General features: G+C 43.2%; 1 protein-coding gene across 15 annotated transcripts in view; it reads left to right on the top strand.

The window, feature by feature from the left end:
* The window catches only part of c6h7orf57 (chromosome 6 C7orf57 homolog), a 101,206-nt gene that overhangs the window by 39,104 nt on the left and 35,151 nt on the right, over positions 1-26,951 (top strand). For 8 of the 15 annotated variants that reach the window (XR_009999614.1, XM_062957109.1, XM_062957111.1 and 5 more), the window contains one exon: positions 23,562-23,759. The exons of 2 other annotated variants lie outside the window; for them this stretch is intronic. Coding sequence is in view for 12 of the 13 variants with exons in the window: in XM_062957109.1 (XP_062813179.1) it covers positions 23,562-23,759 (198 nt within the window). In the remaining variant the exon portion in view is untranslated. Of the gene's footprint in view, positions 1-23,561; positions 23,760-24,047; positions 25,190-25,373; positions 26,047-26,951 lie in introns of those variants that run through there. 5 more of the 15 variants (XM_062957118.1, XM_062957117.1, XM_062957112.1 and 2 more) reach the window with 3 other exon arrangements.

Raw genomic sequence — 26,951 nt, 5'->3', positions numbered from 1 at the left:
CAGTTTTAGGCTGTTACAGCACTGTACACTGTAATTATGCAGGGCGCTTTGCCCATAAAAGGGTCATGGCTTGGGAAGTGGGGCCTACATGCTGAATTTTGACATTGTTGGGGGGCTATGGTTTTGGGAGGTTTAATTTTTTAAAATAATAATTAAAATGAATTATTTTTAAAATGTATTTCATTACAAATACATATAACCATATTATTTGTGACAAATAAAACTCTGTTTACAGAAATAGCTACTGAACTTTAGTTTCAATGTAACCAATATTTCTGATTTAATTGCTAAATTTAATATAAACAGAGCAGGCACACTATGGTACTTTGTTTCTTGGTAGACTGATAATCCACTAACCATAAAGTACAGGAACTTCTTGTCTAGGAAATGTGATCGATTTACTTAAGGTACCAGCACAGCAGGTAGGCTCCCAGTTTGAGGTGGAAGAAAAAAAAATCTCAGTCTTACATGCAAGAGATCTGCTTGCTCTCGACCAATCTCATCTTGATTTCGCTTTATGTGTGCTTGTTCTCTTCCCTTGCTCTTCTTCCTTTTCTTGCTTCTTTCTCTGTCAAAGGCCCCCAATTTCACTGATCACTTAATGCAGTTCAAAGCTAGTTTCAAACTGTGACAGCCAGACAACAAAATCATACAAAAGTGTGTGAAAGAAAGCACTTAATGTGCATCAGTGCGCTGTGGTTTGTGTAGTTATGATCATGGCCTCAAACTGGTTCCAGGACTTTCTATGTAATCATAGTGAAACCACTTTCTTCAATACGGTTTCAAATTGTATTTAATGCTCAGTGTAGATGGTGCCTTAGTTAATGTGCTCGCTGTATAGCAGTCTGGATCATACTTTCAGGAAAGTTGAGCTGTGATGTGTGCCACTATGGGGGAAGTGAAACTTCAGTCTAAGGCCCCTTCTACACTGTCCTATATCCCAGGATCTGATCCTAGATTATCTGCTTATCCCAGATTTTCTGGCAGTGGAGTCTCATAGAATCCAGTTCAAAGCTGATAATCTGGGATCAGATCCTGGGATACAGGGCATTGTAGAAGGGGTCTCAAATGAATGAAAGGAAATAGAGAATGCTGAATGTAGCATTTGTTGGATTTTCTTAGTGGGTCTGTAGATAGTTTGTAGGTTGTGTTTCTTCATCAGCTTTCCTATGCAGTCAGTGGTTCCCTTGATGTATGGTAAGAACACTTTTCCTCTAGGAAGATCTTTGTCTTTTCTCTCTTTTCTATGGGGAAATACTTTCATTGCACATTGTGGCTCCCTTAAACTGCTCCCTCTTTCTCTGTGTGTGTGAATTAGAAAAATTACTTAACTTTTTGTTCTCTTTCTCTCATTTCTCCAGCCCTTCACACAGCTGAATAAAACCCCACATTATCTACTTTGAACTGAGATATATGGCAGTGTGGACTCAGATAACCCAGTTCAAAGCAGATATTGTGAGATTTTCTGCCTTGATATTCTGAGTTATATGGCTGTGTGGAAAGGCCCTTAATTTTCCATTTCTTAAATTTTGCATTCTGCCGTAAAAAATGTATGGTTGAGCCAAGAGGCAGAGAATTATTCTCATCTGCTCCTTCCACCTAATCAACAAGTGCCACTATATCACTTTTGAAAGAAATTGATTCTTTCAAACAGCGTACAGGTGCTTAGCTTACAAGATGAGATCAACAGGAGAGACAACGAGAGGTGTTTGAATGGCTGTGTTTAAAGAGACAACAGAGAGTGAGCTGTAACCTCTTGTGGATAAGCTTCCTAGTCCAAATGAGTCATTTGTGTGGGTTTGTTGAGGGTCCTTATATAGGCCCTTCCACACAGCCCTATACCCCAGAATATCAGGGCAGAAAATCCCACAATATCTGCTTTGACCTGGGTTATCTGAGTTGATACTCAGATAAGATTCTGGGATATAGGGCTGTGTGGATGGGCCCAATTAGTCTGCGCTGCCAGATAATCTGGGATAAACAGGAAACCTGGGATTTTTAAAAATAGTGTCAGAAGTGAATTGAGAACATACTGCAAGTCGCTTCTGGTGTGTGAGAATCAGCTGTCATCAAAGATGTTGCCCAGGGGACACCTGGATATGTTACCGTCCTACGGGGGGCTTCTCTCATGTCCCTGCATGGGAAGCTAGAGCTGTCAGGCAGGAGCTCACTCCATCTTGCAGAGTCGAACCACCAACCTTCAGGTCAGCAGTTCAGCTGGCACAAGGGTTTAACCCATTGCGCCACTGTGGCTCAACCTGGAAACAGATCCTGGGATATAGGACATGTCTAGAAGGGCCCTAAGATATGTTGTGGTATTTATTTCTTTTTTTGAGGAGAAGGCAGTTTGTGTGCGGAGGATGGAGGTTTACTGCTTGCTCATTAGGATTCTATTGTTCTGGTGTGAATAGACTTAGGTCATCCTCAGGTTACCTGTCTGAGCAACTGTAAGTAAGTAAGTAAGTAAACTTTTATTATGGTCAATGACCAGTTCAATATGCGCAACTGGTCTCAGGGGGGAGGAGCATCTGCATACAGAAAGTAGGTCACAGAAAGTAAGCCAAAGGTTGCTTGGGGGAGGAGTTAACCGTCAATAACTCTCTATATAGCTAAAGCACCAGTTCATGGAGCTCAGCATACAGGAGCTCAGTGCACAGGGTGAGACGAACAGGAGAGGCAAACAGAAGTATGTGGGTGTTTGGCAGAGGAGTCTGCAAAGGAGATCCAGATTTCTGTGCTATTCTTTATTTAATTCTCTAGTTAATCACTGCTAAAGATGGATGATTAAGGAGCTCACCTGTGGAATGTATGTGTTCTTGCCAGAGAATGTAGACTGGATAGCTATACTTGCTGCAAGCGTGAGTTAGTGGCCCTCTTGGAAGAGAAGGTCCAATGCCTTGAGGCCCATGTATCTACAGTAGAACATTTTAGGGGAGAAGATGTTGCCTTGGAGCCATCTGAGCAGACTATCTTGCAAGATAATCACATAGGTGACTTCTCTGAGGAGTAGGGGTTCATACCCCAAATAGAAGAGGTAGACATGTGGAGGATTGTTGCACATAGGAGTAGAAGGACCAGAATTCGCTGTAAGTTTGAAGCTACATAATCAATTTAAAGAACTCTCTAGCTTCAGTGATGATGTAGTGCAACCAAACTTGTCCTCAGAGAATGTGCAGGTGCCCCTGGAAGAGTCTGCACATGGAATGACTTTGCCACAAAGATGTATGATAGTGGTAGGGGACACCCTGCTGAGGAGTATGGAAGATGCGATTTTCAGATCTGACAGGATGACTCGAGAAGTGTGCTGTCTTTCTGGAACAAAAATCTGAGATATAATTGAGTGATTGATAAGGCTTGTCAAGTCCTCTGAACAGAATGCTGAAAGGCCTTAATGTCCGGGTCATCATTTAATCTCTCCTCCCAGTTTAAGGACATAGCCCAGAAAAGGAGAGAAGAATAATAGTAGAAGCTAATAACTGAGATGGTGCCTTTCTGGACAACAGATTCAGTGGAAGTTTGACTTTTGGCAAGCAATAGCTTGCACCTCACAAAAATGGGCAGGAACATGGTATACGGTAGACTCCTGCAGAGGTGAGATTAGATACCTGGAGGTATCTACACCACAAGGACAGATACCTTCATAAAAACTCCAACCATCACCCAAGTTAAAATAGAAGCACAATCAAAGCCCTGGCAGACTGTGCAAAAAGCATCTACAAACCCCACCTCCTCCAAGGTGAACTAAACCACCTAAACCGGAATCTACAGGCCAATGGATACTCCGCCAAGAACAAGCCACAAGAGTAAAGACAAAGATCCACCCAGAGGAAAAGCATTCTTACCATACATTAAGGGAACCACTGGAAAGCTGATGAAGAAACACAACCTACAACTATTATTTATTTATTAGCGACATTTATATCCCGCCTTTCTTACCCCGAAGGGGACTCAGGGCGGCTTACAAGCAATATGTACATACAATATATTAAATTATTCTTATAGCACAATATAAGCATTATATATTACTATATTGTACTATAACACTATATTGTAATATTAGTAATATTACATATAATATAAATGTACCATTATAACAGTTTCTTATTTTGTATTACATTATAATATTATTAATATTATATGCATATACAGTATATTATATTATTACTATGGCATAACTATTTACAGGAGTCTACTGGATACCATGCAGCTGTGGACAAATCTACATAAGGACCACCAAACGCAAGGCCCAAACACGACTCAAGGAACATAAAAGGCACTGCAAACTAATTCAACCAGAGAAGCCAGCCATAGCAAAGCACTTGATGAACCAAACTGGACACAGTATATTATTTGAGAACACATAAATACTGGACTACTCTAGCAACTATCATGTCAGACTATGCAGAGGAGCCATTGAAATCCACAAACATGGACAATTTCAACAGAAAGGAGGAAACTACGAAAATTAACAAAATCTGTCTACCAGTATTAAAAAAGAACTCTAAAATCAGAACAGCAAATAAAGAACAACACTCAGAAAACAGAGAAATTCCGGACATGAATCAATCAGGGGCAGCTAACACCTCAGAACAAAGGATTCCCCTAGGCAGGACTGAAGCTTGAAGGCCATTAATGCTAATCAAGGTGATTAATTACAACATTCATACTGGCTTCCAACAGACAAGAGTTCTTTCTCCCACCCTGGACCTTCCACAGATATGTAAACCTCCCTTGCTTAGTTTCCCAACATACCTCACAACCTCTAAGGGTGCCTGCCATAGATGTGGGCGAAACATCAGGAGAGAATGCTTCTGTAACATGGCCATACAGCTCGGAAAATGCACAACAACCTTCCCAACTTTCATTGTTGATTCCAGTATTATCACCACTACATATTATAACATAACATCAAAGCTTGTTGTGAAAAACCTGTATGTGATTATGCTCTGGGATGGCTTTGGATCAACTGTGACTGTGTCCATATATACTGGGCTGAATACTTTGTGCCATTGTGTTGGTGTCTACTAGGTCCATCTGGGCTGTGACTGTCATCCTCGCTGGACTGTCTGTTTGACCTCCATGTCACCACCATAAGACTTCACCAGCCATGGAACTTCCTGTGGAGTACTGGCCATCATGGACATGTCTACTGTGGTCATAAAGCAAAGAAGGGACAGAGAGATCCCGTCCTCCTTGCTGATCAAATAGGTGCCCCATTCTGACCTGGGCTGATGAGTTTCATGCCTGCAAAAAGAGTGACACAAGGATGCCCCATCCTCTTCCCTGTGCTGATCAGCACAGAGAAAGGGTGATGACTGTGTTTGTGAACAATGGAGTGAGCCAAACCGGCCAATTTGGACAAACACCCCCAGCTACAGCCCTGGATACTCCTCTAAGGTTGTTGTTGTTGTTTTTTTTGGCAGACTCGAATATGCAGTGAAATATGCTGCCTCAGAATGTGGTGGAGTCTCCTCTGGGGGTTTTTAAGCAGATTTTAAGCAGAGGCTGGATGGCCATCTGTAGGAGTGCTTTGATTTTAGTGTTCCTTTACGACGGGGTTGGACTGGATAGTCCTTGTGGCTCTTCTGACCACAATTCTAAGAAATAATTTCAGCATATGGAATGGCTTCTAAGAAGATGTGTTGTTTGGTTGTATGGGATTCTCTGCTGAGGGGTGTTAGGGAAATTTCCCCAAAATAGAGTATTTAAAAGGCCAAAAAGAATACTTAGGAGAACATTTAGCTCACAGCAAACAAAAGCAATATAATGTGGCTGTGAACGATTTTTGAGCTTAAAGTGAGATGCAGAGTTCAATCTTAAAAGTTTCAAAAGGTTTATTAAAACATAAAAACTACATTTCTTGATAGAAAAGGATTGAGTCTAAGCTTTCTAACTCAATGACTTATCAGTTCAAACAAAAGGAAAAATCTCTAAAGACTACATTTTCTCATTCACATATAACTAGAGAGAGAGAGACAGACTGAAAAGATCAGAAAGAAAGGGAGGTAAATGAGTGAATAACCACTGATGTTTTAAAACAAAGGAACATGCATCCTGAAGAAGTTCGTTTCTGCCTCAACCACATTGCCGGTTGGACACACTGTCTTTTGCTTCTACTGAAGCTTCCTTTGGCAGGCATATAGTGGAACATCTGCTGCAGAGTTATTCACATTTTTTATCAGACATTCCATCTACCTTTATTGTTCGGGAACCCTGCCATGTCCCATCTCCCCTTCATTACAGGAAAAAGGAATACTGATACTTGTAATATGTTCATTTTCTAGATATTCTCTGCAGCAGTGTATTTTTTCTGCTGTTATATAGGAACAACATGATAGGTAATCCTCACAAATGGATGCTCAGTCAAAGTTTTGCTGTTCCTGTTAGAGTGAGAAGGAAGCATAATCTATTTCAAGATGTCGTATGTCCACTACTGAACAAGAACTGAAAATGAACATAGTACAGTAAGTACAAATGTTCCTTTTACTTACCAAAGTTCTATGGACTATGATGTTCCTCAAAGTTCATGGTGCTACAAACATGTAGCACTTTTAGTAAAGGTTCCAGATTTCAAGATCACAAAAGAAGCAATATTTCTTGACAAGCACCAAATCATAGTAAAGCCTACCAACAATTTACTTGTACAAAACTTTTATCATTCCCACATTTTGAATTATTTTAAATTCTGGAGGTAGGGGGAAATGTCAATACAGTGTCAGTCACCATTTAATGCTGGCCAGTCCCAAATGATATCTTATTTATAACCCGCTTCCATATCTGACCCCCATGCATGCAGCTAGGCACATTCTTGACCTTGTTTTCTGTGTTGGGTAAGATGATCTTGGTGTGAGAAAACTTTTTGTAGTTCTGTTGTCAATGACAAGTCACTATCTGGCTGGTTTAGATTCAATTGAACCTGGGATCTCCGGTGTTGGGAATTGACTAGGATTGTCCACACCCAAAGCCTGATGAGTTTGCATGGTTTCCTGATGAATCTTGGGGATTTTCCTATCACTTTGTTAGATGATATTGTTAAACCGCTTTGAAATGGGAAACTTGAGGATTCATTTTCACAGAATGGAGCCAAAGCAGCTACCAAGTTTTCCAGGGAGATAGCAATGATGAAACAAGGGAGACCAATTAGAGTGACATTGTCAGAAAGATTGGAGCAAGTCTGACTAAATGGAAGTTTGAGTTATTGGAAGATCTGCAAAGATCTTCTTTTAGGATCCTTGAAGAAATTAGATGTATCACATGCCCAGTAGACCCTTGCCTTCTTGACCAATTTTTTTATCGTGTCAGAAGCGACTTGAGAATATACTACAAGTCGCTTCTGGTGTGAAAGAATTGGCCATCTACAGGCGTTGTCCAGGTGACATACAGATGTGATAGCTGGGAGGCTTTTCTCATGTTCCCACAAGCTAGAGCTGACAGACGGAAGCTCACCCCGTCTCTCTGATTCGAACTGGCAACCTTCAGGTCAGCAGTTCACAAGGGTTTAACCCATTGCGTCACCGCAGCTCCTTGACCAATTAAAAGAGCCAGAAGGAGGCAGTCCAAGTGTGTGATGGAATTAGTCAATGCTTCCTTAGAAGGCAAGATTGTAACATGCCTAAATGAGGGAGTTGTGGAAGCCTTCCCTAAATCCCTCTATAAGATATAATATTCCATTTTTAGGCAAGGTATTAGAGTATGTTGTGGCCTCCTTGTGCCATGTGTTCCTGATTGAAATGAATTGCTTGAATCCATTTCCATTTGTTTTCAAGCCTGGTTATGGACAGAGACAGCTTAAATCACCTTGCAAAACAGTCTTTGCAAAGTGTATCCTTGTTGGTTCTGCTGACATCTCATCAATATTTAATGCTATTAACCATGGTATTCTTCTAGACTACTGCTTCTTAAACTGTAGAATGTGCTGCCTCAGAGTGTAGTAGAGTCCTTTTCTCTGAAGGATTTTAAACAGAGGACAGATGGCCATCTGTTGTGAGTGTTTTGATAGTGTATGTATGTATGAAGAAGGTTGGGCTGGATGGCCTTGTGGTCTTTTCGAGTACTATGATTCTATGATTTAGTTCTAAACTGGTTTCTAGCATTGATGTTGGATTGGTGAAAGGTGAACATATTGAAGATTAATCCAAACAGGGGAGAGGTGTTCCTTGTCAGTTGTAAAATGGATTAGTAAATACCTATATACTTGAGTATAAGCCAACCCTAATATAAGCCGAGGCACCTAATTTTACCACAAAGAACTGGGGAAACTTATTGACTCAAATATAAGCCGAGGGTGGAAAATCCAGCAGCTACTGGTAAATTTCAAAATGAAAATAGATCGCAATGAAATTATTTTGAGGCATCAGTAGGGTAAAGGTTTTTGAATATTTGTCGTATTTCAAAGAAAAACAGTAAACTAGCTCTGTAAGTGGAAACGTAGAGTCAACAAAAACAATATAGTATTAACAATAACTTTATAATAATAGTAATAATAATAATAATAATAATAATAATAATAATAATAATAAACTTCATGTGTACCCTGCGCTATCACCCCATGGGGACTCAGGCCAGCTTCCAACATAGTAACAGGCAAACATTAAATGCCCAGATAAACAATGCAGAGCTAGATGTCGATCTATAATTATATATAATAATTTCACATATGCATTTCCCCCTGAAATGTTTGCAAACCCTCTCTGTATATGTGCATTTTCCTCCTGCAATATTTGCAAGCCCTATATATTTATGTTTATATCTATCTAGAAATGTCTCTGTGTATGTGTGTGTGTATGCATTTCCCCTGCAATATTTACAAGCCCTATATATCTATATTCATAGATATCTATCTAGACATCTCTCTCTATATAGATAATTATATCTGTATAGGATTTGCAAAACTTGCAAACATGTGAGGCGAAAATTCATATATAAAATAATGTACAGTGTTCCCTCACTACTACGCTGTTCACTTTTCATGGATTCGCTGTTTCACGATTTTTCAATAAACTCTAAAAGAATATTATAAATCATAAAAAATTACAATTTGCAGCCTAAGGAAGGGAGGAAGGAGCCCAAGCGGCAACGGGAGGAGAAGAAGACGGTTTATCAACACACGATTGGTGGATAAAGACTTAAAATAGTGTATAACTACTAAAATAATTATATATATTAAAATAAATATAGTGTCCCTACTTTGCAGATTTTCACTTATTGCGGGTGGTCCTGGAACGTAACCCCTGCAATAAGTGAGGGAACACTATATTTTTTCTTCGTGTACTCTGTGAATGCACACTAATGGAGAAGCTGCGCCTGCGCAGGTTCCGACGGAAACTCTTCCAAGCTGAAGTTCAAATTTTGGCGGTAACCACGCCCCCCTTCCCAAGGGGCATATAAGGCAGCCCCAGGCGCCCGCTCCCCAGTTCCTTTTTTTTCCGCCGCAAGGTTCACTTCGGACTCTTCGCATGTCTACTACTCGTTTCAAGCGTTGCACGCAGTGTGCTGCTAAAATTCCTGACTCGGACGGCCACGCCAAGTGCCTCTTCTGTCTTGGCGAGGCTCATGTGGTCAGTACCTGCCGTTTTTGCCTAGCTCTCACGGCTCAGGCCAGAAAGAACAGAGCCGCGAGGCTTAGAGCGGCGCTCTACGAAAAATCTCTCGCGCCAGAACCGACTCCGTCGACGTCGGGTACGTCGGCGTCCTCAGCTTTGAGAGCTATGTCGGCGCCACCAACTAGGCCTCCGGCGGCCAAGGCTCCCTCGGTCTCGTCCAGAGCGTCCAAGGCCTCCAGGGCCGCTAAACCGGTCAAACCACCGTGTACTGTGACGACGGCGACCGTATCGACCCGCTCCGGAAAGGTGGGACCTTCCTCGACGTCGAGCTCTCTGGCTTCGGTGACCTCGATCCGCTCTCGTATCGGTTCCCCTCCGTCCTCCTCTGCTATCAAAATAGCCTTTAAAAGGGCTCACGAGGAGTCTCGCCGAGCGCAATCCGACTCAGCTGTGGTTCCTCCCACACCTGGCAAGTCCCTGAGGGTTGCATCCAAGCAACCGCCGGCGAAGAAACGGCTAACTCAGCGCTCCTCCTCCTCGGCCTCCTCAAAGAAAGACCCGCCATCTTCCTCGACAACTTCCTCGAGAAGGTCTTCTCCTATTGTACCAGCCCAGAGGCCTAGAGACGTTTCTCAGTCTCCATTGCACCCCCTGTCTGATGGGGAGCTGCAGGACTCGCCCCACCACTCTACCCAAACGGTGGTCAGGGTGCCGGTGCCGGAGCCCCTCGCGCCGCCTCGCTCGTCGCGCCAACAGCTCTTCCCTCCCACCTCGACACCGGAGCGTGGCAGACAAACGGCACGCCTGGCTCGGGCAGCCCAGGCCTCAGCCTCTAAGGACCTTCGGCCTCCGGCCCTCTCTTCCCGCGAGGCCTTGCCTCCTCCTGAGACTGTGATGTCTTCCCCCCCTCAGTCCCCCCAAGGGGCTGAGGAGGAAGATGTTGATGTCGACCGCCCAGACTCTGTCCTCTCGGCCTCGGTGGTCTCTCTCGGTCTCGACCTCTCTCCTCCCCACGACGCGTATGAAGCGGACCCGCCTTCTCCTACTGACAATGTTCGTGCTTTCGCTGAGCAAATGGTCAGGATGGCCGACGCCCTGGGTTTGGAGATAAAACAAACCTCCAAAGCAGTGTCTGACCCAGTCTTCAAAAGGGTGCAGGCCCAAGCTCCGCCGGCCACGCTACTCCCCTTTCTGCCTTATCTGTTGGACGTTATCCAGGCTTCCTGGAAAAACCCTTCCTCCATTCCTCCGACCTCGAAGAGGATCGAGACTTGGTACCGTACCGACGATGATACCCTGGAGTGGCTCAAACACCATCCCGACCCTAACTCCCTGGTCGTTAAGGCCTCTCAATCCTCAGGTCGTCAGTCGAATACTCCGGCCGACAGAGAGGGGAAGCGCTTCGACGCCGTGGGTCGAAAACTTTATTCCGGAGCCCTTTTGCTTTGCCGCATGGCGAATTATGGAGCCTGCATGGGTGCCTACCAACAAATTATCTGGGAGAAGGCGCAGCCCTTCTTCGCTAAGATGTCGGACGAAGACCGCTCCGTCCTCACTACCCTCCAACAGGAGGCAGACTCGCTCGCTCACCATCAAATACAAATGGCGAAGCATACAGGTGATACTGCGGGTAAAATGATTGCCCACGCGATTTCCATTCGCCGCCACGCCTGGCTGAGGTCTTCGGGCCTCTCCTCATCTTCCAGACAGGTCATTGAGGACCTTCCCTTTGACGCGCTCGGACTGTTTCACGCCGGTACCGATGACAAACTCAAGTCTAATCATGACTTTAAGATTCTTGCGTCTAAATGTGGCGACCAACCTCAACCTCAGCGCACTCGCTGGTTCCCGCACCGTTCCCGCCGTTTCCCGCCGCAATCTTTCAGACACCATTCTTTCAGGCGGCCTTCGGGCTCGAACAATCAAGCCCATCACCAACCTCGCCGGGGACCTCATCCGCAAAAGCAACGCGGTCGATCCACCCCTGCTCCTCCGCAGCCTAATCGGCGTACCTGACGCCAACCCCTGCCAAAGCTCCTCGCCCGCTACCGCTGTAGAGCCCACGCTGCCTCGTCCCTTCGGTGTCTTTGCAGACCGACTAGCCCCTTTCTACAATCAATGGGACTCTATTACTTCAGATGCATGGGTTCTCCGCATTGTCCAAGACGGCTACGCCTTAGAGTTCATGGACCTCCCTCCTACAGGTCACGTTCTCCACTCAAACCCCTCCCCAGAGATACTGGCCGAAGTCGAAGCACTACTGGCCAAAGGCGCTATCCGTCCCTCCCCTCCCGAACTGGACCCTTTAAGTTTCTTCTCCAGATACTTTACAGTCCCGAAAAGAGGAGGCGGGCTGCGCCCGATTCTGGACTTAAGGGCACTCAATATATTCATTCGCCCCTCCAAATTCAGGATGGTCTCTATTGCCTCTATCCTCCCGATGCTGCAGCGGGGAGACTACTTTGCCTCTATAGACTTACGAGACGCCTACTTCCACGTGGCGATACGAGAAGCGCACAGACGGTTCCTATGCTTCAAAGTTCTCGACCAAACCTACCAGTTTACCGTTTTACCCTTCGGTCTCGTCACGGCCCCGAGGGTCTTCACCAAGGTTGTCGCCGCCGTAGCGGCCCACCTCAGGCTACATGGCATCACGGTCTTTCCTTATCTGGACGACTGGCTTCTCGTCGGGCCCGACCCGGTTCTTCTCCAAAATCACGTCTCTTTCACGCTGCGTCTTCTAAAATCTCTCGGCCTCCAACTCAATTCCGAGAAGTCAAATCTCTCCCCGTCAACCCGAATCCGGTTCATCGGGGCCCTCTTCGATTCCGTCGCAGAGACTGTGTCACTTCCGTTCGACAGATTCCTGGCTCTCCGCCACCATATCGCCCTTTGTCGTTCTGCCCGGAGGGTCAGAGCCCGTGTCATTCAGGTCCTTCTAGGCCACATGGCCTCCACGGTCCTCACGACCCCGTTTGCCAGGCTGCGCCTTCGGACCCTGCAAAGGTGGTTTATAGACACTTTCAAACCGTTCCACCACCACAACTCCAGATACCTGTCGGTACCGTCGTCCGTCCGCCAGTCTCTCTCATGGTGGATGTCTCACCAAAACGTGTGCAAGGGCCTTCCTTTCCATCCAGCCCCGCCATCGCTAACCATAACCACAGACTCCTCCACCTACGCTTGGGGAGCCCACATGGACGGTCTGACGGTTCAAAATCTTTGGTCCCCGTCAGAGAGGGCAAACCACATAAACTTCCTCGAACTTCTCGCCATTCTCAAAGCCCTAAAAGCATTCTCCCCCCTCATCCGCCACAAGTCCATCCTCATTCAATCGGACAATCTAGTAGCAGTATTCTACATCAACAAACAGGGTGGTACGGGTTCGAGGAAACTGATGCTCCTCTCCTCTCGTCTCTGGATTTGGTGCATAGCCCACGGCGTACAGATCTCTGCAATCCATCTACCGGGCGCCCAAAACGGCTTAGCGGATGCCCTCAGCAGGATGACTTCTTCCTCTCACGAATGGAAGCTCGATCCCGAGGTCCTCGACGGTCTGTTCCGCCTCTGGGGGCGCCCTACTCTGGATCTCTTCGCGTCTCCCCACAACGCTCAGCTACCCCGCTACGGAGCGAGGCTCCCCCCGAACTCTTTCCCCGGCTGCCTAGGGGATGCCTTCCTTCTGGACTGGTCGGCGGAGATGCTTTATCTTTTTCCACCGATTCCCCTCATACCGAAAGTTCTCGAAAAACTTCTCTCGATCTCGGTCACGGCGATTCTCATAGCTCCGGCCTGGCCCCGCCAACCGTGGTATCCAGCCCTTCTTCGCCTCTCCAGAGGATCGTTTCACCCTCTGCCTCTCTCGCCGCACCTTCTCTCACGGGAGGACGGCAAAATTCTTCACCCGGACCTTTCTTCCCTTCATCTCACTGCATGGAGGATTCTTACCTAGCCTCCCTTCCACAGAATCTGCAAGACGTCCTGCGGGCAGCCCATAAGCCGTCTACTACCAAGGCTTATTCCTACAAACTCTCTCGCTTTCATGCCTTCCTTCGATCCCGTAACGTCGACACCTTCCCGACCTCGGTATCGGTGGTCCTCGACTTCCTCATGACTCTCGTCGAGAAGAAACTTTCTCTTGCCTCTATAAAAGCTTATCTCGCAGCTCTTTCCTGGTCTTTTCAGCGCCACGGCCAGCCATCTCTTTTTTCTCACCACCTGATCAAAACTTTTCTCCGGGGCTACAATAACATCTGCCCGCCGTCGCTACCACCTACGCCGGGCTGGAGCCTCGAACTTGTTCTTTCTCAACTGTCTTCTGCTCCCTTCGAACCGCTTGCCTCGACCGATCTACGCCTGCTCTCCTGGAAGTTGGCCTTTCTGGTGGCGATCACGTCGGCACGACGGCCATCCGAGCTCGCTGCCCTCAGAGTCGACGAGCCTTATCTTCGTTTCCACCATGACCGCGCTGTTCTTCGCCCGGACATTACCTTTCTTCCTAAGGTGGTGTCAGCCTTCCACCTCAACCAGGACATTGTCTTACCAGCTTTCTTCTCTAACCCCTCCTCTCCTCTCGAGCAAAAACTGCACCTTCTCGACGTTCGGAGAGCACTTCTTTTCTACAGGGACCGTACTAAGGACATTCGTAAGTCACAAAGACTCTTTGTCGCCTATGCCCGGGACAAGTTGGGTAACCCCATCTCTTCCCAAAGACTGTCCCACTGGATCGCTCAGGCCATTGAGTTGGCCTATGAACTGGCCAAGCGACCTCCCCCTCCTTCCATCCGCCCGAGGTCGACTAGGGGCCTCTCGGCGTCGACCGCCTTCCTTAGGGGTATTCCGCTTGACTCCATATGTAAAGCGGCTATCTGGTCAAACCCTCTCACGTTTGTCTCTCACTACAGGCTGGACAATAAGGCCCTTAAAGACTCGGCCTTTGCAAGATCAGTACTCTCATCTTGCCTCTCCTGACTCTCAGACGTTTTTTCTCTTCATATTCACCCACAGGTGACTCTCTATACCTCTCCTTCAAGTTGGACGGGGTTTTTTTCCCCATACCTGCCTCTAGGGATATGTTTTTTCCCATGATTGTATTGAGCAGTTGCTCTGTTGCTTTGTACCGCCTCGTTGGCCCTGGCGGATATGCCAAAGACCAAGATGTGTTTGTCCCTCTCCCCCTGGGAGAGCGTTTATATGCACTACGCAATTGTGTATTTTTCTCTATCATGTTTATTGAAAAATTCCTTCCATGTTATGTTCTTCTTCTATGATGCTCATGTTGCATTGCACTGGTCCTTTCGGACAATTTATTGCACTGGTCCCTTGGGACGGTTATTTTTTCTATGTCCTAATAAACACGTGTTTGGACATTCACTGTTTGTCGAGTTTTGCCTTGTCCCACCATCCGGGACCTTAGCGTGTTAGTCTCCATTAGTGTGCATTCACAGAGTACACGAAGAAAAAGGACAGGTTGCTTACCTGTAACCATGTTTCTTCGAGTGTACTCTGTGAATTCACACAAACCCGCCCTTCCTTCCCCTCTGGCAAACCTCTCCCTTTCTCGTTGCCTTGGCGGCGTAGGAACTGGGGAGCGGGCGCCTGGGGCTGCCTTATATGCCCCTTGGGAAGGGGGGCGTGGTTACCGCCAAAATTTGAACTTCAGCTTGGAAGAGTTTCCGTCGGAACCTGCGCAGGCGCAGCTTCTCCATTAGTGTGAATTCACAGAGTACACTCGAAGAAACATGGTTACAGGTAAGCAACCTGTCCATACATAGATACAGATATACAGGTACATGTAAATCTCTAAATATCTATATGTATATAGGATTTGCAAAGACTTGCAAACATATGAAGGGGAAATTCATATATAAAATTAATGTAGATAGATAGATACAAATATAAAAGTACATAGGGATTGCAAAGGCTTGTAGGGGGAAATGCTTATATATCTAGCAGAGATTAACAAATATTTCAGGGGAAAATGCTTTTATAAGATTAATGGGTATATATATATATTCTTCTTCCTGACTTGCAAAGGCTTCTTTCCCTTTTCAAAACATTCCCTTGGTTAAGAGCGAGGGAGGCTTTGGAAAAGTAAACACTGGTAAGGGAGGGTAAGATGAGAGAGAAATATATCTATTGCAAGCAACAGCCTCCAGGCTCCGTTGCTGGCTTGACCTTGACCCAATCATAAGCCGGGGGAGGCTTTTTCAGATCATAAAAAGGGCTGAAAAACTCAGCTTATCTTCGAGTATATACGGTAAGTACTCAGTTTATGGTGGATTATATTCATACTGAAAACAGAGTCATAATCTTGATATACTTCCGGAGTTGGAACGTTTAGCTTTCGGCAGCAGCCAAGAGTGCTTTTCCACACTTAATCTTAGTTCACCAATTGTATCAATTCTTGGAAATGCCTCATCTGGCCATGTTGACAAACATCTTAGTTCCGTTTCATTTGGATTACTGTTATGTTCTCTTGTGGACTGCCTCTCAAGAGTGTTTAGAAACGTTAGTTGGTGCAAATAGCTGCAAATCTCTTGTTGCAACAATTTCACCTTCTGCCAGTTTGTTTCAGGTCACAATTCAAAGTGATGGTTATGATACAACCTAGCTCTACACAGTTTAGATCTAGCTGTCTCACATTGTATCTCCCCATATGAACCTGCTGGACCCAGAGATCTTCAAGAAAGTTGGTGTTTCAGTCCCACTAATTTCATAGATATGATTAGTGAAGAGGATGTTAGAATGGCCCTTGCCTTGCAACTCTTTCATAGGCAGGCAATTTTTTTAAATATATACTAGCTGTGCCCAGCCATGCGTTGCTATGGGTTATGGGAATCATTTGTTGTCCAGGTGGAATAGCAGTGAATAGCCTTGCAGCCTCAAAGCCTGGTCGTTTTCTTCTTATGCAAATCCTTGTTTGGTGAGCTGGAATGCAATGGAATAGGCTTGTTGCTTGGAGGGCAGGGTACATGCATTCGAGGGAAATAATTTTTTGGGCTGCTAGAATTGCACTGAATAGCCTCGCTGCTTCAAAGCCTGGCTGCTTTCTACATAGGGCATCCTTCGTTGGCCAGGTTGAATGGGATGGAGGAGCCTCGTGGTTTCAAAGCCTGGGGGTTTTCTATCTAGGGGAAATCTTGATTGGCCATGTTGAACAGCACTGAATAGACTTGCTGCTTGCAAGCCTGGCCGCTGGAGCCCCTGGTGGCGTAGTGGGTTAAAGCCTTGTGACTTGAAGGTTGGGTAGCTGACCTGAAGGCTGCCAGGTTCGAATCCAACCTGAGGAGAGCGCGGATGAGCTCCCTCTATCAGCTCCAGTTCCATGCGGTTACATGAGAGAAGACTCCCACAAGGATGGTAAAACATCAAAATATCCCGGCGTCCCCTGGGCAGCGTCCTTGCAGACGGCCAATTTTCTCACATCAGAAGCGACTTGGTGCAAGTCGCTTCTGACACACACACAAAAAAAGCCTGGCCACTTTCTACCTTGTGGAATTCTTGGTTGGCCATGTTGAATAGCAATGAATAGTCTTGGTGTGGCAAGTAGGAATGCTGTAATTAGTCACCTTGATTAGCATTTAATGGCCTTGCAACTTCAAAGCCTGGCTGCTTCTTGCCTGGGCAAATTTTTTGTTGGGAGGTATTAGCTGGCCCTGATTGTTTCCTTTCTGGAATTCCCATTTTCAAAGTGTTGCTCTTTATTTACTGTCCTGATTTTAGAGAAATTTATTGTTTTGTATTATTATACAACAGCAATTATTATGTATTATATTTATAATCTTATGTTATCTGCTTAGAACTGCATTATATGGGGCCCCTCCTACACAGCTATATAAAATCCACACAGAACTGGATTATATGGCAGTGTGGACTCAAGATAATCCAGTTCAAAGCAGATACTGTGACTTATCCTGCCTTGGCATTCTGTGTTATATAGGTGTGTGGAAGGGCCTTGAGTCTACACTGCCATGTAATCCAGTTCAAATCAGATAATCTGTATTTTGTAGGCAGTGTGGAAGAGGTCTGAGTGAAGAGGCCCCGGGCCCCATTCTGGCTGAGTGGGTTCCTAGAAGACAAAGTGGACGGAGCCTACCCTTCTAACTGGCAGCAAGGGGGAAAAAAACAGTTCTTTGTCTTCCTCTAATTTGGACTTTATTTTTCTAGGTTTTTTTTTGTTGTTTTGAAAGACATAGACTGGATATGTCTTTTGTGGCCAAATTTTGTGTGATTTGGTTCAGTGGTTTAGCTGTTTACTCCATAGTAAAATGGCACATTACATTTTATATATATATAGATTTCAACTAGCTGAAGACTTTTAAAGAAGGGTTCTGAGGGAGTTCTGCACTTTTCCTACTCTTTTAAACTGTACTTTAAAATGATTTTTATCATTTTAACTGTATGTTGCAAGTTATTTTTATGTAGTTCACTTGTTTTAATTGTAATTTTTTAATATTTTAACATGTGTTTGAATGTGTAAGTCACCTTGAATCTCAGTTTTAACAAAAAGACAGGGTATAAATAAAGCTGATGAGTATTACTACTGCTGCTTCTATTTGGGCTTACCTTCACTACATATTTATTTATTTACTCTATTTATACCCTGCCTTCTCACTCGGAAGAGGACTCAAAGTGAATTACAGACTTCAGCAAAAAATCAATGCCGTCTCATGCATGCAACAATAAACATATCAAATTCTAGAATAGTTAAAACAAATACACAGTGAAAACATATACATACAATAAAAGATTAAAAACATACAAAGTGACAAGTCTTGATTTCCATACTTCTTGATTTTCCCATAGTCATTATTCAAACTGCTAGACTGAGGTCGAATTCTGTATTACTCCCTGAACACCTGTGTACAAAGCCAGGTCTTTAGATTTCTCCTGAAGACTAGGAGGGATGAAGCAAGTCTGATGTCTCTGGGGAGGGAGTTCCACAGCCGAGGGGCCACCACTGAGAAAGCCCTGTCTCTCGTTCCCACCAGTCACACTTGCGAAGGGGGTGGGAATGAAAGCAGGGCCTCCTCAGCAGATTTTAAAGCTCTAGGTGTCTCACAAAGGAAGATATGTTCAGACAGGTAAGTTGGACCAGGATCGTTTAGAGCTTTATAGGCTAAAGCCAATACTTTGAATTGTGTCCGGTGGCAAACTGGTAGCCAGTGGAGCTGACGTAACGGGAGTTGTATCCAGTAAAAAATCTGGCTGCCATCCATTGGACTACTTGGAGCTTCCAGACAGTCTTCAGAGGCAACCTCACGTAGAGCGCGTTGCAGTAGTCTATTTGAAATGTAACAAGAGTATGGACCACCATGGCCAAGTCTAGCTTTTCAATGATTTAAAAGTAAGAACAACACTTTAAAGTGAGCTCTGAAATGGGCAGATAGCTAGTTTGAAGAATCACATGCTTTATGTATGGTAACATATAAAGAATATATATTTCATATGGTTTTTTTTTCATTGATACGGTGAATGTCTAGGTTGTTTTACTTTAAATTTACAGGTAGCCATTATGTGACTGGAAAATAAGATTCTTCCCTTTATAGAGTTTTCTATCTGTAAGGAGTTATTGGGTTATAGGTTACTATGGGGAATACCATTGCTTTAACTATGTGGACCTTCGTTGCCAGTGTGATGTCTCTGCTTTTCACTATTTTATTGAGGTTGGCCATTGCTCTCCTCCCAAGAAGTAGATGTCTTCTGATTTCCTGACTGCAGTCTGCATCTGCAGTGATCTTTGTGCCAAAAATATAAAGTTTGTCACTGCCTCCACGTTTTCTCCCTCTATTTGCCAATTATTAATCAGTCTGGTTGCCATAATCTTGGTTTTCTTGATGTTTAACTGCAGCCCAGCGTTTGCACTTCTTTCACCTTGGTTATAAGGCTCCTCAGCTCTACATTTTCAGCCATCAGAGTGGTATCATCTGGATACCTACGGTTGTTAATGTTTCTTCCAGCAATTTTAACTCCAGCCTTGGATTCGTCGAGCCCCGCACATCGTATGATGTGTTCTGCATACAAGTTGAATTGGTAGGGTGAAAGTATGGAGCCCTGCCGTACTCCTTTCCCAATCTTGAACCAGTCTGTTGTTCCGTGATCTGTTCTTACTGTGGCTACTTGGTCTTTATACGGATTTCTTAGGAGACAGACAAGTTGACTTGGCATCCCCATAGATGTTTTTCTGAAACTCTCCCGCTTCCTCCATTATCCAGCGGATATTGGCAATTTGGTCTCTTATTCCTCTGCCTTTTCTAAACCCAACTTAGACTAAATACACAATAATAAAACACTAAACACTAATTGACAGTGGGTTCATCTGTTCTACACAGACACCAAAATCTGTGGGCGCCGCTCCTGAATTGTTACTACGGCAGCTGGTGGATAGCTCTGGAGAGTTTCAAACCACCACCAGGCACCTTTTTTGTTGTAGGCTAGTACAGTAAAAGGAATGACACAGTTCCTATCTGTCCCTTTTCCCAGTACCACAGAGGATATGGAAAATGAGATGGCATTGTCGGGCCAGGATTTCCACTCTAAATTTTGTTTTTCTTCAAGCAGCTTAGTCTTTTTAAGTCTCTTTATTTTTTCAGTCTAGAGCCATATTTTATTAATTGTCTTTTGATTGTATCTTTGATTGCTTGCAAACTACTGCAGATCTGTATCCTTATTTAAATTCACTTCAGAAATTCTCTCAATTCTTTTTCACATTGCTGTAATATTTCCGTCTTCAAAAGACAATTTGCAGATATATTGTGGTGGTTTTTAGCTGAAAGAGTTATTGATGGACTATCCATTCTTTTTACCAATTTAGCCAAATTCAAAGCATATTCTCTTCTAGAAGAAGATTCATGACCATTTTTTTAAAGTATTGTCGCTAGAATTTTGGCTGCAAATTTTTCCAGTAATCTGATAGCCCAAAATGCTCGTTATATTTCAATAAGGTTTTGAACTTTCTCTTTTGATCTTCCTTGATTCCTTTAGAAGATTTATCCTTATAAAGATCCACAACTACATTCCAATCCATGTCAGATTTTGTATGTTCGATTCTGATGTCTTTTAAAACAAATTTTCATAAAAGCCTGAGTTCTCATTAATTTGGAAATAAATGCCCATTACAGACATTATCTTGACATCTCTCTCTCTCCAATTAAGTGAAGTTTTCATGCAAACCTAAGTTATACACTACACTTAGAACTGGACTGCAGTTTTATGATATTTGCAATGATTCCTTTTGAATAAATTAAATAGGATTTTAGGCAGTACTATACCGTTCATTTTAGACTGCAATCCTGTACACACTAATTTGGGAGTAAATTCCATTTAACTCAATAAGGGTTTATTTTGAACTGTACAACACAGGATTACTAGGAAAGAAGACCTCACTTTTCAAATAGCATACTTATTTTTCTTGAAGATTTAGACAAGGAAAGACAAATTGTTTATGCCAGAATCTGTGGGACATGCTCTGAAAACATTAATCTATTAAAAATGTAATGTTCGTTTTACTATGGAGTAAACAACAAAACCACTAAACCAAATCACACCAAATTTAGCCACAAAAGACATAGTCATCCAAATATGTCTTTCAATTAAAAAAAAAACCCTAGAAACATAGTCCAAATTACAGAGGATGAGGAAGAGCCTTTCACCCCCTAACTGCCAGTTTAAAAGGTAGGCTCTGCTGCCTTTGCCCCCCCCCCCCCACTGCCTTTCAGCCCTGCCCCCTTCGTATCCTAGCAATTCCCTCAGCCAAAATGGTGCCCAGGGCACAGGCAGAGTGCACTTCGGTCTGATCCACACTGCCTATAAAATACAGATTATCTGATTTGAACTGGATTATATGGCAGTGTAGACTCAAGGTCCTTCCACACAGCTATATTACCCATTTATAATCCTATATTATCTGCTTTGAACTGGATTATCGTGAGTCCACACTGCCATATAATCCACTTCAGTGTGGATTTTATACAGCTGTGTAGAAGGGGCTTCATATAATCTACTACTAAGCAGATAATATAAGATTATAAATATAATATGAAATAATTACTGTGGTATAATAATACAGAACAATATAATCTCTAAAACCAGGACAGTAAATAAAGAGCAACATTCTGAAAGCAGGGAAATTGGGAATTCGAGAAAGGAAACAACCAGGGCCAGCTAACACTTCCCAACAAAGGATTCCCATAATCTTATAGCACTTTTAACTTCCTTCATGTTTACAAGTCTCACTTAGCGCACTTTTGCCCAGTTCATTTTATGATCTCATTGCTGTGTTTTAACTTGTGTTTTATTAATGATTGTGATTTTTTATGTCTTTTAATTTTCATTTGCGCGTTTTTCGGTACTTGATATTATTGTATGTTCGTTTTGTATCTGTAAGCTGCCCTGAGTCCCCTGGGGAGATGGAGGCGGGATATAAAAATAAAATAATTATTATTCCCCCAGGCAGGAAGCAGCCAGGCTTTGAAGCTGCAAGGCCATTAAATGCTAATCAAGGTGCCTAATTGCAGCATTCATACCTGCCACACCAAGACTATTAATTGCTATTCAAACTGGCCAACCAAGGATTCCGCAAGCTAGAAAGTAGCCAGGCTTGCAAGCAGCAAGGCTATTTAGTGCTTTTCAACCTGGCCAACCAAGATTTCCCCTAGGTGAAAAATCTCCAGGCATTGAAGCCACGAGGCTACTCCATCCCATTCAACCTGGCCTAGCAAGAATGCCCTATGTAGAAAGCAGCCAGGCTTTTAAGCTGCAAAACTATTCAGTGCAATTCGCCAAACAATGATTCCCCTACAAAGGAAGTAGCCAGGCTCCAAAGCGGCTCTTTGATTGAGGGTGCTACTCAAACTACTCCAGAAAATGGCCAGGCTTTGAGGCTGCAAGGCTATTCACTGCTATTCCACCTGGCCAACAAATGATTCCCATAAGCCACAGCAACGCATGGCTTGGCAAAGCTAGTAACATATAAGGAAACACACCAAGCAGAAACAGTATCAGGCTCCTTATCTGTACTACAACTAAGGCTAAAATTGCATTCCATTGTTATGTTCATAAGTAGCAGAACACAGAGGAACAGACTTCTCTGAAAGGTTTTCCTCAAGCATGGCACAGATATATGGGCTTTGATTTAGTTGTACTTGGCAATCTAGTAACCATGATTTTTACACAATCTTTTTAACATATTTTCATTGTACCATAAGTAGCCCTAAAAATGTTGATTGGCCATGTAGAACCAAGGATATATATATATTAGAAATAAGCAAAAAACAAAAAAACCTTGTAATGCATAGAAAGTTCTTCAATTCAGGTCCTGCCTATCTTTGTGATCGCATCTTCTATTACGTACCTGCACAAACTTTACGATCTACCGAGGAGGCCCTTCTCTCATTCCTGCCGCCATCTCATACGCGAATGGTGGGGACGAGAGAGAGAGGGCCTTCTCAGTTGTGGCTCCCTGGCACTGGAACTCTCTTCTGAGAAAAATCAGACTAGCGCCCACACTGACTTCATTCCAGAAAGATCTGAAAACCTGTCTGTTTTTTTAAATCACCTTTGATTAAGAGAACAGTTTGATTGAGCCCCTACCTTTATCTATACCCTAGCATTCTGCACTTTGTCACTGTCCCATGCTATTTGTACTCCTAATATTGCACTATTTTGACTTTATCCCTCACCCACAAGATTGAAGATTGAAGTGCCAGTCATGTCGCCCTTGGTCATTGACTATGTTTTTATATTGTGATGCTGCGTTTTATATTTTTGATGTGTTAATTGTGATTGGAATTGCATTTTAAACTGCTGTATTTTAATGTACATTGCTGGGCCTGGTCCCCATGTGAGCTGCCCCGAGTCCCTTCGGGGAGAAGGGGCGGGATACAAGAATAAAGTTATTATTATATTATATTCAATTATTAAGTAATATACAATATATGACATTAACTTTTACTGTATATGTAATGCATGAAATCACAAACGTAATCATATGGCATTTACCATTTCTTATCAATACAGATTGGTACTATCATGTACCTATGAAACGATCAGAGGAACTTGTTAATTCAGAAGTTCCACAACAACCAACTTCCCAGATCCCAGGTCTTGGTGAGTTTGGAGAGCCTCACAATGAGAATACCTTTGTGGGGCGAAAGAAGTGGATCAAAGACACCGACTCAGAATATGTGAAGCTGGCAAAACAAGGCGGCCGACCTGGTGATTAAATTCAGATTTTAAGAGGCTAGTGTAAAGTAGATAGATAGATAGATAGATAGATAGATAGATAGATAGATAGATAGATAGATAGATAGAGACAGGCAGACAGGAGAAAATTATAATAGAGAATTTGGTGAAATAATAAAATATACAAAGACAAGTACAGATCTTCCAACCTCAAGCTCTTTTCTTCAACATATTTTAAGAATTGCAGGGTGAGTTCTTGCTGTTTTCAGGTCATAAAACTGCCATGGTTTCTCAGGAAGTTTTAATATGATTTAGTACTTTATTTAAAAATGTGGTTTACCTTTTTAAAAAGTATTTAAAGGTACTTCTTCCTAACTTTTTTCAGCTAGAATGGAACTTTGCATTATTCACTCAGGGCACTTTTTTTTCACAACTCTTTATTGATTAATCAGTTTTGACCATATAAAACATGTAAAACATACTAAGGGCACTTCCTGGGAAGCAGTCTCCACAGGGGGTAAAGAAGGAAATCCCAAACTTTACATGACTACAGGGCCACATAATCATGGGAAAATCTGAAACTGGGAAATTTTTTGCCTGAAACTGGGATAAAGGAGGACCTTTTTGCTGCGATTGAGCACACATTTAGCCCTTTTAACCCATTATCTCCCGTTTCTTTTGTGCTGTGTGGAAGGGCCCTCAGATTCAGTCACTATTTGTCTTGATCCTGTCTTTATTCTGAAAATAAATTCCGCTTTCCACATGGCAAAAGAAGTTATATTACTATCCATTTGCCTCATCTTATTTATTTTATTTATTAGCAACATTTATATCCCGCCCTTCTCACCCCAAAGGGGACTCACTGAATATTTCAAGATCTATGCACATCTATTTAAAACAGACAAAGAACTATTGTCTGCTTGATTCTCTCATTGTTCCTTTCCAACCATGGGAAAGCAAGTTTCATAATCTTATCAAATGTGTCAAATCCAGCATTATGGTTTCTTATGAATCTTCAGGATGACTATTGTTTGGGAACAACACTTGCCATTTTACTAGATGTGCAGTCGCTTCAGTGATTCTAATTAACAGTGCTCCCCATTTAAATGGCAACTTCTTAAAACCAGTCTCCACGTTTGCAAAGCACTGTAGCTTCTGCTGAAGTATGATTCAGCAAGTGAACACAAAGACCAAGAACAATCCAAAGACCCAAAACCTCAATAGCGGAGCAGGCGGAGGATAACATGGTACATGTTACAACGGCTGTAAAGGCGGAAGAAGGCTGCAACAGACTGAGAAGCCACTCTCGTTGTGTTAATCACATCACTGCTGAGACCTCTATCTGTGAAGGTTGTGTGTTGACCGGCCGTGTACCGACCTCCACACATTAAAAAAAAAATCACGCACAGGCGTTTTCCAAGAAATGGAGGACCATCATCCTCGAACTACGAGGGATCGCCTAAGTAAGTAAGATTCAGCAAGTGTATACTCCATTGATACAGTGATATTTTAGCCAGGACACTAGCAGCAGTTTCTCATCCTTAGATTGGGGTTTTTTGGTATGTTTTAAATGAGGAAGTTCTCCCCATCATTGCTGGAAAATGAAATGGTTCTTTCCTGTAATCAGTCCATTTTCAGCAGTGAAAAATGAATATAGTTGTCATTTAAGAAACTTTCTTGCTTTTGGTGACAATTATTCAAAGTTTTTTCTTGGTTTAGGGAGATTTTCTTCCTTCTCTCTTACTATGCTGTTGTATATTTGTGTTATATTTATTGTGAAGCAGTGACTATGAAAGTGAGTGACTTTCTCAGGGCTGCTAACAGCAAGGGAGTATTTTTCAAGATCTTTTTTAGTCCTGCTTATGTGGTCAAAAGGGGGGAACTCCCATGATGGTGCTCACCTTTTACTGCTGAAAATAAATATGGACTTATCTACGCTGATACTATAATGCAGCTGGTTTGAGAGGAAGTCGTTTTGCAGTGTCGGTAATTAGATCTATAGATCTGGAAATGGTTTGAGGTCAGGTGAGTGATTACATTAACCAGAGAACCTGGCCTCAAGCAGCTCTGCAGGGTCCTGTCCTGGTCCTCTCCTCCCCATTTCTGGGAGAGATGTGCATCACTACTCTGAAGGCCAATGTGTTGTTTTTTAAAAAAGAAGAAGGAGGAGGAGGAGGAGGAGGAGGAGAATGCGACAGGTAGAAGTGGAATGAATTAATCACCCCTCCCAAAAGGTCAAGTAGCCCCATGCTGCTCAACCATGTCTTTGGGGTGCTTTTTGGCAGTCCCATTCTAGCATCTATGATGTACTTCAGCAGAGGTGGGTATATACAATGCACTCCACATTTTGTGGAACCAATTTTGTCATGGATCTGGGATACACTGACACCTGCTGCAGTGCATTACTTGGCTGAAGTCAAACTTTCTTGAATGCACTATATATTCTTAAATGTGCACTGGAGTGCACGTTGGTGGCATGCATTTTGTGGCCACTGTGGTTTGAAGTTGTGTCAAAGCTGCATTGTAATGTCAGGGTAGATCCGGCCAAAATTACATGTTAGAACAAGTTTCCCATTCTATATCATCATGGTCTTAGATTCCATTTTTAGTTTGCAGACTAATTTGTAGCCAAAACAATTATATGCAAGTGAGAAACAATAGCAATATTGGGAATGTCTGAGCAATGTACTACAAGTGTGGGATGGAAGGAGAAGAACTAAGGAAGGAACTCCCTCTGATTTTGGGGGAAATGGGAGGGAGGAGAATGAAATGGAATGTCCTTGACCACACTTCATGCCGCCACAATGTCTTTCTTGTCCTCCTTGTTTCACATTTCTCTGTGTATGAAACATAGTCTTAGAAAATTAGATGCACGGTTTAAAGTGAAAGTTATACAAGCCATTCATAAGCCTGTGGTTGGTTTTCTGGTCTCTATATTTTAGGAAAATGCTCTCTCTCTTTCCCTAAATATGTTTTTATATAGAATGCACATATTTCCAAATACAGTGAAATTGTTATGATGTAATTAATCAACTTGGAAAGTAAGTGAAATGAACCACCCCTTATGTAAAAACACAAACTGAATTTTCCAATTAGGGGTTGGTTTTTATGTTTTGTTAACAAAATTTAAAAAGAAAAGAGATTCAGTGTTGTATCATTTTGCCTTATACAGAAGATTAGAATAAAAACATTTTTATTATTGGTCCCTTGTTTTAACAGAAAACA

The sequence above is a fragment of the Anolis carolinensis genome, chromosome 6 (genome assembly GCF_035594765.1).
Source record: "Anolis carolinensis isolate JA03-04 chromosome 6, rAnoCar3.1.pri, whole genome shotgun sequence".
Lineage (NCBI taxonomy): Eukaryota > Metazoa > Chordata > Lepidosauria > Squamata > Dactyloidae > Anolis > Anolis carolinensis.
This window is presented reverse-complemented; position numbering and strand designations above follow the sequence as displayed.